General features: G+C 39.9%; 2 protein-coding genes across 2 annotated transcripts; both read left to right on the top strand.

The window, feature by feature from the left end:
- Nucleotides 1-927: 927 nt before the first annotated feature.
- LOC145575089 (uncharacterized) lies at nucleotides 928-2,538 on the top strand. Its single transcript, XM_081633011.1, has one exon. The coding sequence runs from the start codon at nucleotides 928-930 to the stop codon at nucleotides 2,512-2,514; it is 1,587 nt and encodes a 528-aa protein (XP_081489137.1). The 3' UTR covers nucleotides 2,515-2,538.
- A 3,930-nt stretch (nucleotides 2,539-6,468) lies between these two features.
- LOC145575088 (uncharacterized) lies at nucleotides 6,469-9,954 on the top strand. The gene is made up of 3 exons (XM_081633010.1): nucleotides 6,469-7,096; nucleotides 7,247-8,514; nucleotides 8,680-9,954. The coding sequence occupies exons 1-3, from the start codon at nucleotides 6,469-6,471 to the stop codon at nucleotides 9,952-9,954; spliced, it is 3,171 nt and encodes a 1,056-aa protein (XP_081489136.1).
- The last annotated feature ends 3,581 nt before the right edge of the window (nucleotides 9,955-13,535 follow it).

The following is a 13,535-nucleotide window of genomic DNA, read 5'->3' as shown; positions in this document are numbered from 1 at the left end:
AAATTTATTGCCACATGTGCACTAAGGTCTCTAAACTATACTTGGGGCCTGTTCTATTCAGCTTAATTTCAATTCAATTCAGTTCAGTTTAGTTCCTAATTTCCTTCTCTCATAAACAATTCATTTCAACTCTATTCAGTTCGGTTCAGTTCAGCCCCAATCAGTTCAGTTCAGTTCAGTTTAGTTTAGTTTAGTTCAGTTCAGTTCAGTTCAGTTGTTTTCAATAAATCAAAACAGGCCCTAGTCAGCTAATTTTTACCTGAAAAATGAGTAATTGTGGTTGAGAAACTACTTTGCCTTATTTAAAAGTTAAGGAACTAAAATGTTACAATAACCAAATTAAAGTATAGGAATTGTATTTTACCTTAACTCATACGAAGTACTCCGTATTCAGCTAGCTAGACAGAAGGCATTGCATGAAGCACGGATCAAACTCCACGTAACTACAATTTATCAACGCAATGCAGCGTTGTTGTTGTATTCCTAAATTTAGCAATTCCCACTTGCCCGATTTGCGGTTCCACCACATACTATTTATGACAACAATTACTTAATAATTGTTATAATGCCATAGACCATGATGATCTCATCTTGTACAACATTATCAATGTGAAACTAATTATACAAGAGTATTCGTCTTATAAAAAAGATAATTTTATTTGAATTATTAAAGTTGTCATGGACTAGTTTCTTTTTGAGACTTCATGATAATATTATCTTCATTAGGGGTGCAAAATTGATGGGGGAACTGGGGAAGAAATACAAGAATGAATAAAATAAAATAATACGAGTATTAAAAATAGTGGCTGAGAATGCACCTCGAAAATTGTGCAAAGTGCCTAAGGGATTATATATATACATTGGTATACTAGTGAAAATCTATTAAGCTAGTTCAACAAAAAAAAAAATTCTTTAAGGAGAAAAAAAATGAACAAGAAGATAGAATCAAAAGTTAAACACAAAACTTTAGTGAATGAGGTTTTAGATGATTTGCTTGCTCTTCAAGAGCAAGATCGCCAGAAATTTATGGCTGTGATTAAGGAATCCGATACTGAGTGGACCCCAACCCTCACGGTACTTGTTGACCAGATCATAACTCATTATGAGAAGTATTATAGGGTCATTACTAAGTTGATCAAGGGAAATGTACGAGTCCTACTCTTGGTGTCCCCCGAGTGGCCTTCTCACTTGGAGGACCCTTTTCTTTGGGTTGGCGGGTGGAGGCCTAGTATGGCTTTCCACCTGCTCGACTTCAATCCTGAGTTAAAACTCGGGGTTGGGCTTGGTAAGTTGCTTAACGGGGTGAACATGGGCGGGTTTAAAGACATCTCGCCGAGTCAGTTCATTCAAGTCGGCGAGCTCCAAAGGCACACTATTCGGGAGGAGGCGGAGCTGACTCATTCTCTTGCCGACACTGATGCTCAGGCGGACGAAGATATTGAGTCTGATTTAGCGATGGCGCAGAAAGATAGTGATGCTGATACAATGATGGCGGACATAATTATCGCCGCCGACGCCCTAAATGATCATCATGAGTTAGGGGAAATCTTCAGCAAAGCAGATGATCTACGGCTGAAAACACTCAAACAGTTTGTAAAAATTTTAAGTCCAATCCAAGCCGTCCAATTATTTATTCCTGCCGCTCAGCTTCACCTCAACGTTGAAGCGTGGGGTAAGAACAAAGAGGACGCTCATACAAGAAAACTCCACGCCCACGATACCAATAGAAGTAATGACGATACTAAACCCTCCGATAATATTTTTGGAGGGTTCTTTAAAATATGGATCCGCCAAAAAGAGGCGGACCTTCTCGAGCTCCAGTCCGCCGCAGTGGCGTACACGGAGACGACTCGTTCTAAACACGAGACGAACCAAAACCTCCGGCGACTAGTCCGGCGGGTGTTGAGCCACTACGAGCATTATTACCGAGTCAAGTCGGAGTCCGTAAAACGAAACGTACTCCACATGATGACCCCTTCATGGAGGACACTCCTTGAGCATGCCTTCCTATGGATCGGCGGGTGGAGACCGAGTACGGCATTTCACCTATTATACACCATTGTTGGATTACAACTCGACGCCGGTCTCACTAGGTTGCTAGACGGGTTAAGGACCGGCGACTTGGGTGACCTCTCATCGAGTCAACTCGCCCAAGTCGACGAGTTGCAGACTAAGACGGTTAAGGATGAGAGGGAGTTGACTGAGTTGATGGCTGTGGTACAAGAGACGGTGGCCGACTCGTCGATGGTTCGGCTTTCGGGTTTGGTAGGGTCGAGTGAGTCGGATGATGAGCGGATTGAGTCGACACTAGTGACGAAAGAGGATAAGTTGAAGGAGATATTTGAGAAGGCGGATGATCTACGGATGAAAACGCTTAGTAATGTGGTGGGGATTTTAAATCCAATCCAAGCCGTTCATTTCTTGATTGCTGCTGCTGGACTTCAACTTAGGCTTCATGAATGGGGTAAGAAGAAGGATAAAGCTGGTGCACTTGTCATTGCAATGAAAAATTAGTTGGTCTTATAAACATAATTACTGCGTATATTATTAGGAGATAAGTATGTGTGTACGTATGCATAGGGATGGGTCGGGTTAGTTGCTCATGAGTTAATGTGATTATGTTAAATTATGATCAGAAAGACTTACCCGACTCAGGCTCGTATGTTCTTAAATTAATGAATATTTTATGTTGTAAAAGTTAAGTTACTTCGTATTCTGTATTATTTTTTTTATATTTAAATTAAGGTAGAATAACTCTTAAAATTGTATGCACTTGAAACTGTGTTATATCTTTAATTTTTTTATTTTTTTTCAATGAAGTGATTTTGTTATTTAAAGGACATGCAATATAAGGTTTAAATTTATCCTTGGCTGTAATAATAGTGTACTCAATTTGTATAGAGTAAACAATTAGACAAAACAAACAGAGAAGATGAAGATAAAATGATTGCATTAATAATTGAATTGTGAAGCATAAAATAATACGTAGTAATACATACATATCTTAGTGAAGCCATGTGAAATTTCTTACATAAATATCTTGTGACGTTACTCTAATAATAAATTACTAATGTGTTGGATTGTTGCAGTAGTGTTGCTATGCACTATACTCTATCAAAAGATGTGCCACATTGCCCACGTATCTTAATTGAAGAGTCATACAACGATATTTATGTGTATCTCAGATTTATATTTATTATTTACTGTATTTTAAGGTTAAATACATCAAACGAATATTATTAATAGACAAATAATAATATATAAGTATCAGATACGATAACATGCTAAGATATAAGGGAGCATACATTACCTCCATTTTATATTATTTACAATGATTTGTCATAAAGTAAAGAGAAAAAATATCTAATCGTTATAAATAATATAAAATGGAGGTAGTATTAGATGTAGACAAAATAAAACCTTTATATAGGAAATCTTATGTGCGAAGCGAGAATTATATAGAGATGAAAGGAGTTTTCTAGTCTTCTTTGAAAACTAGCGTAAACCAAGCTAGCTATATACGGAGCAGATAATCCTAAAAATATATTAATTATTATATGATCCATGCCCATTTCCAAGGGCATAGAAGATATATTATCTTGTAGCTCCTTAAAATACCACCGCCTCAATCACTTTCCCTCCTAAATTTTGTTCCACCAACAAAAACAACACATTATCAATCTAAGTTTGGTCTAGTGATAAACTTATCACCTTTTAATTTTAAGATTGGAGGTTCAATCTCTATTAAAGACATTTTGAGAGTGGAGATCCGATCCTTTACTCTTCTCCCTCACTCTTAAAGTGCCTGACTCGCATATAGCGAACCAAAAAACCCGTAAAGATTAAGATACGATCAAGGTCTGTCTTCTTACCTTTAGAAGAAAAAAAATCCCTTTTTAAAAAATTTATTTTTCCACTTGCCAATCTAATTTGCACTTTCACCACTTTATAACACCGATAACAATTGCATTACATGCATTTACGAGTACCATGTACTTCAGCTTAATTTATATACTACGGATTATTACAACATTACATATAAACAACGTACCAAAGCAAAATACTACTCGGTGTGTATATATCTCCGTGTGTGTCTATATATATATAATGTAAGATCCGTGTCATGTACAGATACAATTGAATTATTATTATTATTATTATTATTAATCATGGTCATTATATAAGACCTTTTGTAATGGATATTGTTTTGTTCTCCTTTTTTTTTTTTTTTTTTTTTTTTTTACGAAAAATTGGAAGTTAAATTAGTAAGTGTTAACCATTCTTATAATCATATACTTTAATACATATATAAACTAATGAATCTAAAGATATCATCACAAGATTGTTCTTTTATATTGAATTTTTTTTTTAATACCATACAACATTTTTATAGTTAAACTTTTAAATTCATATATAAGGTCGTGGCAGGTACATATTCCCTCCGTCCCTTATTGATAGTCACTTATGACCAATTTTAAATCCCAAAATGATAGTCCCATTAGTTTTTTTCAAGTATCATTATATCTTTTTTTACCAAAATTTCCTCCAATTTGCAACAATATTTGTGCAAATTTAACTTTTCCATGTAAATTTGTCTTTTCCATGTTCTTTTATTGCTTTGTCAATCATGCATAAAAGTAATATTTAATGGTAAATTTAAACTATATTTAGATAGTATGTATTGTGGAGTATAAAAATAATATTGGAAGTTTGAAAATATTTTATACTGCCTTTTCACATTATTTCTATTTTGTGAACGATATGGTTGATATATTTACTATGTATATATTTTCTTATATTAGTTTAATAATAATATTATGTAATAGAGTCATACATAAATATTATATTATAAGAATATATAAGAATATAAATATATAATAAAATATAATAAGGAAATAAGGAAATAATAATATTATAAAATATAATAATAATTAAATTCGAAAATAATGAAATTGGCGGGAAAATTATTAATGAAAATTGTGCCAAGTGTCATTATAGGTTCGTTTTTAGTATAGGTTAATAGATAGATATATTATAAAATATATATAATAATAATTAAATACGGAAATAATGAAATTGGCAGGAAAATAATTAATGAAAATTGTGCCAAGTATCATTATAGGTTCGCTTTTAGTATATGTTAATAAATAGATGTATTCTCCGTTATTCTACAGATTTTTTTAGAGACATAAATATTATGGAGTAATATATTGAGTTTAGTAATGGAACATGGTGCGATAAGACCAAAATTCGAGAAAACAAATTTCACTCAACCCACATACTTGTATCGTGCATGTATGAAGTTTAATTCAAGTTGATCTAATAGATTGTAGATTAACAAGGGTTTGTTTATGAGGTGGAGACGAAATCACTACAACCTTGCCACCTCAACTTTGCCATATATATTTGTATGGGATGATATCTAGGAAAGGCCGATATCTTGAAGAAGCGCGTGATCAAACCTTGAGTAACTGTGAAAAGGCGCTGATATGTATAAAAAACCAAACATATCGGCTTGTCGGAATTCGGCATGTGGCAGCAGAAGCTCGACACCTGGCTCAAGAGGTTTTGCATGGATGAGAGCCACCTTTCAAGTTGGGTCATTATAAATAGTAGGTAAGACCTCATTAATGAGGGCATTAATTACTCTCTCTCTCTCTACTTTCTCTCTCATACTTATCTTCTTTTCTCAAACACTTTCTGACTTTATCATCGGAGTGGTTATCCCCGAATCACCCCGGGGTTAGCTAACTTCTTCTCATTGTGTAGGTTCTCAGCTTGCCGATAGGAGTGTCAGGATCTCAGGTCCGAGTTCCTGGGAGATCAGGTCCAGACAGAAACAATTTGGCGCTAGAAGAAGGGGACATTGATCACTTCTATCGCCTAAGAACCTCACACACAAAAAAAAAATATAATATATATAACAGTAACAATTATGGCCGGTAATAGTGAAACACTCGTGACAAGAAAAGTAGTAAACCAATCAGTAGAGCAACCTCTGGTAGAGATAGTGGATGAAACTTATACCCTGGAGGATAACCAGTTTCATATGCCGATAACCTCCCCTATAGGTGGAGGGGAGGCAGAGGATCCTATGGCAGCATTCACACCAGATGAATTGGAGACAGCAGCAAGGGTGATGAGTGCAATGAGTAAGAAGAGAAAGGAGGCTGAGACGGCACAGGCTGAAAGGGGGGCCGCTCAGGCCGATAGGGGAACACCGCACCACAATCAAGAAGAGCACAATCAGTTGATAAACTCGCCCAGGAGACCCCGGCATGAGTCGCCGATAAGAACCCATACTATGTCACGACGGGTTGAGCAATCCTCAAGTCACACCGTAAGTACGAGAACACAACAGCAGAGAAGTTCGCAGGTAGACGGGCAGGTAGTGAGAACAGTGGTGCAGTTAAGGGCATCTCCTTTTGCCCAACATATCTTTTAGACCAGCCGATGGAAAAGGTGAAAATGCCGACTTGTAGGTACGATGGAAGAGGGGACCCAGCGAGGTTTATAACATCCTATGAGGGACACATGATGTTGTACACCAACTCAGATGCAGTCTGGTGTAAGGTCTTTCCGATTACTTTAATTGGGGCTGCGGCCGATTGGTTTAATAACCTTGAAGCTGGATCAATAGATAGTTTTGAAAGATTGACCGAAATGTTTGTGGGTCAATATGTCAGCAATAGTGTGCGGCAGAGAACCTCTGGAGAATTGATGGCCGTAGAGCAGAAGCCGGATGAATCCTTGAGGGATTACATTAGGCGATTTAACAATGAGGCAAACACAATCCCGAAACTGCAACAAGAAATAGCTGTGATGGCTTTGATGAATGACTTGGTTGATTCTGATTTCAAGCGTTACCTTACAAGGAAAAATCTGCCGACATTAGCAGCGGCGTTTAGCAAAGCTCATGATTACATTAAGAGTGAGGAATTGATGAAGACAAGTAGTAGACATGTCGTTGCCGGAAGAGGGCAAAGTCAGCATGAAGGGACATCGTTTGGAAGTAGTAGGTCGAGAGCTCCCGCTCCAGGAAGGGGAGGAGGAAGCCGGCAAGATTCAAGAACGTCAAGGCTGCCAATGAGATACAGTAATTACACTCCCTTGAATACACCAAGAGCAGCAATCTATTCAGTAAATCAGAATAGAGAAGATTGGTCAAGGCCGATTCCCATGAAGGCAAGGCCAAGGGATGTAAAGAAGTATTGCATGTTCCATAGAGATGTGGGGCATTACACAGAGGAATGTACGCAGTTGAAGGATAATATTGAGGAATTGATCAGAAAAGGGCACTTAACACAATATCGGTTGAACACAAGCAGGAATCAACAACCGGCACAAACAGTTGAGAGGCAACGGATAGAGGCAAGACCGGAAAGGGTGCAAGGAGGAGTAGTCCGACAGGGAGATGTAGGAATGCCCCCGTTATCCACTAGAAGGGTGGATGTGATAACGGGAGGGCCGGTGCATGGAGGAACGATTAGTGGAGCAAAGAAGCATTTAGCGGAACACCGTCATCTGGTTTGTGCCCTGGATGTGGACAATCGTCCTCGGCCAGCTGCAATACCTGAAGTAGTGTTTACAGAAGAGGATGCACGGGGTGTAGTTTTCCCGCATGATGACCCACTGGTCCTGATAACTAAAATAAATGGGGCTGACATCAAAAGGGTACTGGTTGATGGGGGCAGTTCGGCAAATGTGCTATTTGTACAAGCTTTTAAAGAAATGAATATAGGGAGGCAATATCTGAAGCCGGTATCGTATCCTGTCATTGGCTTCAATGGATCCACAGTAAGGCCAGAAGGAAGTATAGTATTGCCGGTTAGGTTGGGTGATGGGCCACAAGCAAGGGATGTAATGGCAGAATTTTTGGTGGTGGATGTCAAGTCAGCCTATAATGCAATTATCGGTAGACCAATAATACATGACATGCAGGCCGTTGTGTCGACTTACCATTTGGCAATAGCTTATGTGTCAAATTTGGGGGATGTAGAAAAGGTGTATGGAGGTCAAGTGATGTCGAAAGCTTGTTATGTGACCGCCTTAAAGAATCCAGTTGGCAATGCTCCCATACCGTGCAATCCGATAAGAGAGGGTGAACCAACAGTCCAAGACTTAACCATGAAGAACTTTGACACGAGGCCAGAGGAAACTCCAAGGCCGTTACCAGGGGGAGAAACTGTTCAGGTTGAGTTGCAACCAGGTGATCCGAGTAGGACAGTGAAGGTTGGGGCTGATATGGATATAGACACAAGATGTCATCTGATAAGCCTATTGCGTGAAAATGCAGATGTCTTTGCGTTTTCGGTAAGTGAGATGCCGGGGATACATCCAGAGGTGATGGAGCATAAGCTGAATGTTGATAGAAAGTTCAGACCGATAAGGCAAAAGAAACGCAATTTCTCAACTGAAAAGATAGAAGCAATTCAGGCTGAGGTGAATAAGCTCTTAGCAGCAGGGTTCATTGAGCCTTGCACGTATCCAGAATGGTTGGCAAATGTAGTAATGGTGAGAAAGCCGACAGGGAAGTGGCGAATGTGTGTGGATTTTACGGATCTGAATAAGGCTTGCCCTAAGGATTGCTACCCATTGCCTCGAATAGATAGGCTAGTAGACTCAACCTCTGGTCATGCTATGCTTAGTTTCTTGGATGCGTTTTCGGGTTATCACCAGGTCAGCTTGCATAAGGCTGATAGGAACAAAACAGCTTTTATAACAGATGCCGGTGTGTACTGTTATAAGGCAATGCCGTTTGGGTTGAAAAAAGGAGGAGCGACATATCAGAAGTTGGTGGACAAGATATTTGAGAAGCAGAAGGGCCGGAATGTTGAGGTGTACGTGGATGATACGATAGTAAAGAGTAAAGAAAAAGAAGACCATATAGCAGATCTGAGGGAAACATTTGAGACGTTAAGGAGATATCAGATGAAATTGAATCCAGAGAAGTGTGTGTTTGGGGTTAGATCAGGGAAGTTTCTAGGCTTTATGGTCAGTGAACGGGGAATAGATGCAAATCCAGATAAGGTGAATGCGGTGCTCGAAATGAAGCAACCGAAAACCATTCGTGATATACAGAGATTGACTGGTAGGATGGCAGGATTGACCAGATTTATCAGCAAGTCAGCTGACAAGGCGCTTCCGTTTTTCATGGTACTGAGAAAGAACAAGGCATTCGAATGGGGAAAGGAACAGAGTGATGCTCTAGAAGTAGTAAGGAATCATCTCAGGTCTCTTCCCACGGTTTCCAGGCCCGATAAGGGAGAGGTGTTGCAGTTATACATTTCGGCATCACCAAAAACAGTAGCAGCCGTTTTGTTGGTGGAAAGGAAGAAGCAGCAGAAACCGATATATTTTGTTAGCCATGTACTGAATGCGGCAGAGCGCAGATATCCAGTGATAGAGAAGATGGCGTTAGCAGTGGTAGTGGCGGCTAGGAAGTTGAGGCCTTATTTTGATGCACATCCGATAGAAGTATTAACCAACCATCCTTTGGAAAAATCATTACACAAAATGGATACATCTGGCAGATTACTGACATGGGCAGTAGAGTTATTGGAGTATGAAATAAGCTACAGGCCAAGAACGTCAATCAAGGCTCAGGCATTGTCGGATTTCATTGTTGAGACTACATATACCGATGAAGAGGAAGAATTGGGAACATGGCAGGTATCAGTTAATGGTTCAGCTACGGCAACGGGGGCAGGGGCTGGAATTGTGATAACGGCACCAGATGGGAAAATGTTTGAATATGCCATGAAGTTTAAGTTCAAGGCAACAAATAATGAAGCCGAGTACGAAGCTGCAATAGCTGGAATACAGTTGTCGATAGCGGTAGAGGCAAAACGGTTGGTTTTAACAACTGAATCCCAGCTGGTATCAAGTCAATATAGTGGAGAGTATGAAACTCGAGAGCCAGCGATGGTGAAGTATTTGGAGAAGATGAAATAGTTAGCAGCGCAATTGCAATATTTTGAGATAAAATTGGTTCCGAGACTGAAAAATGCTCAGGCAGATACGTTGGCAAGGTTGGCAAGTTCGAGTTTTAATGACTTGGAAAGAACGGTCATGGTAGAGGTTTTAAAGCAGAGAAGCATAGATGAGATGTCAGCAGAGGTATTATGTGCTGATATCGGGGACCAGTGGTATGATAAGATATTGGCATACCTTCTTCATGGGGCAGTGCCGACAGATAAAGGGGAGTTGAAAAAATTGAGAAAAGACAGTGTATGGTATGTCATGTACCAAGGTCAGTTATACAAAAGGGGGTTTTCACTGCCGTTACAGAGGTGTGTAACGGATTTTAAGTCAGCAAGGTTGATGGAAGAATTACATGAAGGTAGCTGTGGTAAACATCTCGGAGCAAGAGCCTTATCCAGAGAAGCGATGAGAAGGGGGTACTACTGGCCAACGATGAATGCAGATGCAGTGGCCTATGTTAAAATATGTGAGAAATGCCAAAAGTTTGCCCCAGTTATTAACTTGCCTCCTAATGATCTTACTCCGATATTAAATCCAATCCCTTTTGCACAATGGGGGATGGATATAGTTGACCCATTCCCATCGACCACGGGTGGAAGGAAATTTCTGATAGTGGGGATAGATTATTTCACAAAATGGATTGAGGCAGAACCAGTAGCGAAGATATTGGCATCAAAAGTGAAGAAGTTTATATGGAAGAGTATCTTCACAAGATTTGGGTTGCTGATGGCAGTGGTTTTTGATCATGGAACCCAATTTGATTGTAAGCCAGTCAAAGATCTCTTAATGATGTACAAAGTGAAATTTGCTTATGCAGCAGTATGCCATCCGCAGTCTAACGGCCAGGCATAAGCGGCAAATAAGCAAATTATAACGGCAATTAAAAAGAAGATTGAAGATGCAAAGGGTTTGTGGGCAGATTTGATTCCGGAGATATTGTGGGCAAACTGGACGACAATCAGAGAAGCTACGGGTGAATCACCTTACACTTTAGTATTTGGTACAGAAGCAGTTATACCAGCAGAGGTTGGGTTGCCGACATTTAGAGTTCAGCATTACTGTGAAGACCAAAATGATTTACTCCTACGACAGCAGTTAGACTTTCTGCCAGAACTCAGAGAAAAAGCAGCAGTTAAGTCAGCTGCATATAAGGAAAGAATGTCAAGGGCCTACAACAAAAGGGTATCTCATCGGCCGTTAACTGTGGGGGATTTAGTACTGCGAAGAACAGTGGCAACGGGTAAGGGAAGTGAAGATGGAAAGCTGACAACAAGTTGGGAAGGACCTTATCGAATTAGAGATGTCGTCATCCAGGGATCGTTTTATCTGGAAACTTTGGATGGGACACCCCTAAAGAATGTATGGAACTCGGCTATGCTGAAGAAATACTATGTATAGTGTAAAATTTTCATGTGAAGCTGATATCAAAAAAGGGTATCAGTGATGAATGAAGAAGTATTCAGACAACGTGTGTTGGAAATAGGCATCCTCCATTTAACAGAACATCGTTAAATGGGACGGACAGCTCAAAACCGCTTCCGTGAAGTTAATAAGTATACAACCTGATCAGTTGTATACGTTAACTCGCGAGGTTGCTGGTTCAAAATATAATACCGGCCAAATCAATTCGAGTATACGCCGATATGAGGCGTAGCTCAGAAAGTGATCGCCGAGAGGGTACCTAACTGGCTGAAACAACAAAGCAGTAGGTGACCAATGTTATAATCTGGACCAGCAACGTGTAATTACTACCTAGTATACATAGTTCAGGTCCACGAACTATGTACACTGGGGGGAGTAAAGAATGAGATAGATATCGTGCATTGATAATTTTTAAATGACAGGTTGTTAAGGCTGTTATAATATGATATTTTCATGGTTTGATAATTGTTGAAAAATGGCGGATATCAGGTAAATCTCTGTTTTTTGCAAACTGTTTTTTTACAAATTGTTTCTTGCAAGGTAATATAGTTACGATAACATTGTTTAAGTAGGCAAATTCGCAACATAAAATATCTTATCCCTAATTAATATGATAAGGGATGTCTAAATTTGTAAGCAATTGATAAGCAACAAAATATAATAAAAATGAGTTAAGTTTACACAACAGTAAAGTTGACAATCGACAGGCATCACCACAAAAAAGGGGTATATGCCGATAAAACAGCATTGTCAAAATAAATGTTAAGACACACAAAAGGCAATAAAAAGAGAGTTATAGCTGATAAGGCCCAATAATACAAGACCCACAAGAAGATGTCGGTGATGACTGCCCACCCCTTCAAGCTTGTGCATTCTCAGGCACTGGGGAGTTCAAAATGCTGGGATCTTCGGGGCCGTCATCAGCACTTGGCACCAGATTGTACAAATCCTCCTCAGAGAATTGCTGTGCCTCGAAGCCGGAAGGGATCTTGTAAGCTTCCTCGTTGAAAGCTTTTTCAACCTTGGCCCAATCTTCCTTCTTCCAACCGGCAGCATGGGCAACACATCTCTGAGCAGCAGTCCAACCTCCATCGAAACGATCTTGGAGCTTGGAGCAGAACTCGTTGGAAGCTAGATAACGGCCAACTGCTCTCTGGCGAATACCAGGCTTATCAGCTTCCATTTGTTGAACCTTCTCCTCAAGGTTTCTTATCTTAGCTCTGGCGTCGCCGAGATCCTTTTCAACTGAAGGAAGGCGCTCAATGGCCTTATCTTTTTCAGTAATTTGAGTCTTCAGACTCTGCACTTCCAGCTCTAGACCAGCAACCTTCTCAACCTTAACCTTCAGCTTCGACATCTCCTTGTCGTCTCTTTCTTTTATTTTCTTCAAATCATCTAAGGCTCTTTCAGCGTTGTTGATGATTTCTTGCATAGCGCTTTGGCTGGAGGAGGCTTGATGATGCTTCTTTTGATAATAACGGTACATCTCAACAAGCTCCGTACCAGACATGACGGCTTGAGAACAGGGAAATGTTTAAAGTTAAAAATAAACAAAGAGTGAGAAATACGTAATAAAGGTGTGCAGAACGCATAAGGATATGCAAAAAAGAGAGTGAGGTAGACAAGGTCAATAGCAAAAGTAAATGTACCTTCATCATGTTATGCATGTGAGTAGCAGCAAGGGGACCGATTGGACCAGCAGGTCTGTCCATCGGTAGAGTAAGGTTGCTCAGAAGCCGATAACCAAGATTCCCACCTTGCATTGGGTCATCGGTGATCATAGATTCATTCCGGCCGACATCCATGTTAGGTTGCCAACGGTCTCCGGAATGACCAGCAGGAACAACGAAGCCTTTTAAAACTTCATCTGGAAACCTTCTAGAGACTCGTTAGATCCATTGATTGGACCGGTAAGTCAAGGCCGGAATGCTCGAATCTGAGCCAACCGTAGTAGGAGCAATTGTAGTGGTTGGCTGAAGCTGACGAGGGGACTCAGCAGCGGTGAGATCCTCGATCTCAATCCCCTGAATAACCTTCTTCACAACAGCTTCAGGGCTTTTTGTTTTTGTGATGGGTGGAGTCTTCTCAGACTCCGACTTGTCTTTCTTCTTCTCGCCACGCCCTTCAGG

The sequence above is a fragment of the Chenopodium album genome, chromosome 13, assembly GCF_948465745.1.
Source record: "Chenopodium album chromosome 13, dcCheAlbu1.1, whole genome shotgun sequence".
Taxonomy (NCBI): Eukaryota; Viridiplantae; Streptophyta; class Magnoliopsida; order Caryophyllales; family Amaranthaceae; genus Chenopodium; species Chenopodium album.
The sequence above is the reverse complement of the archived record's forward strand: the minus strand, read 5'-3'. Positions and strand labels throughout refer to the sequence as shown.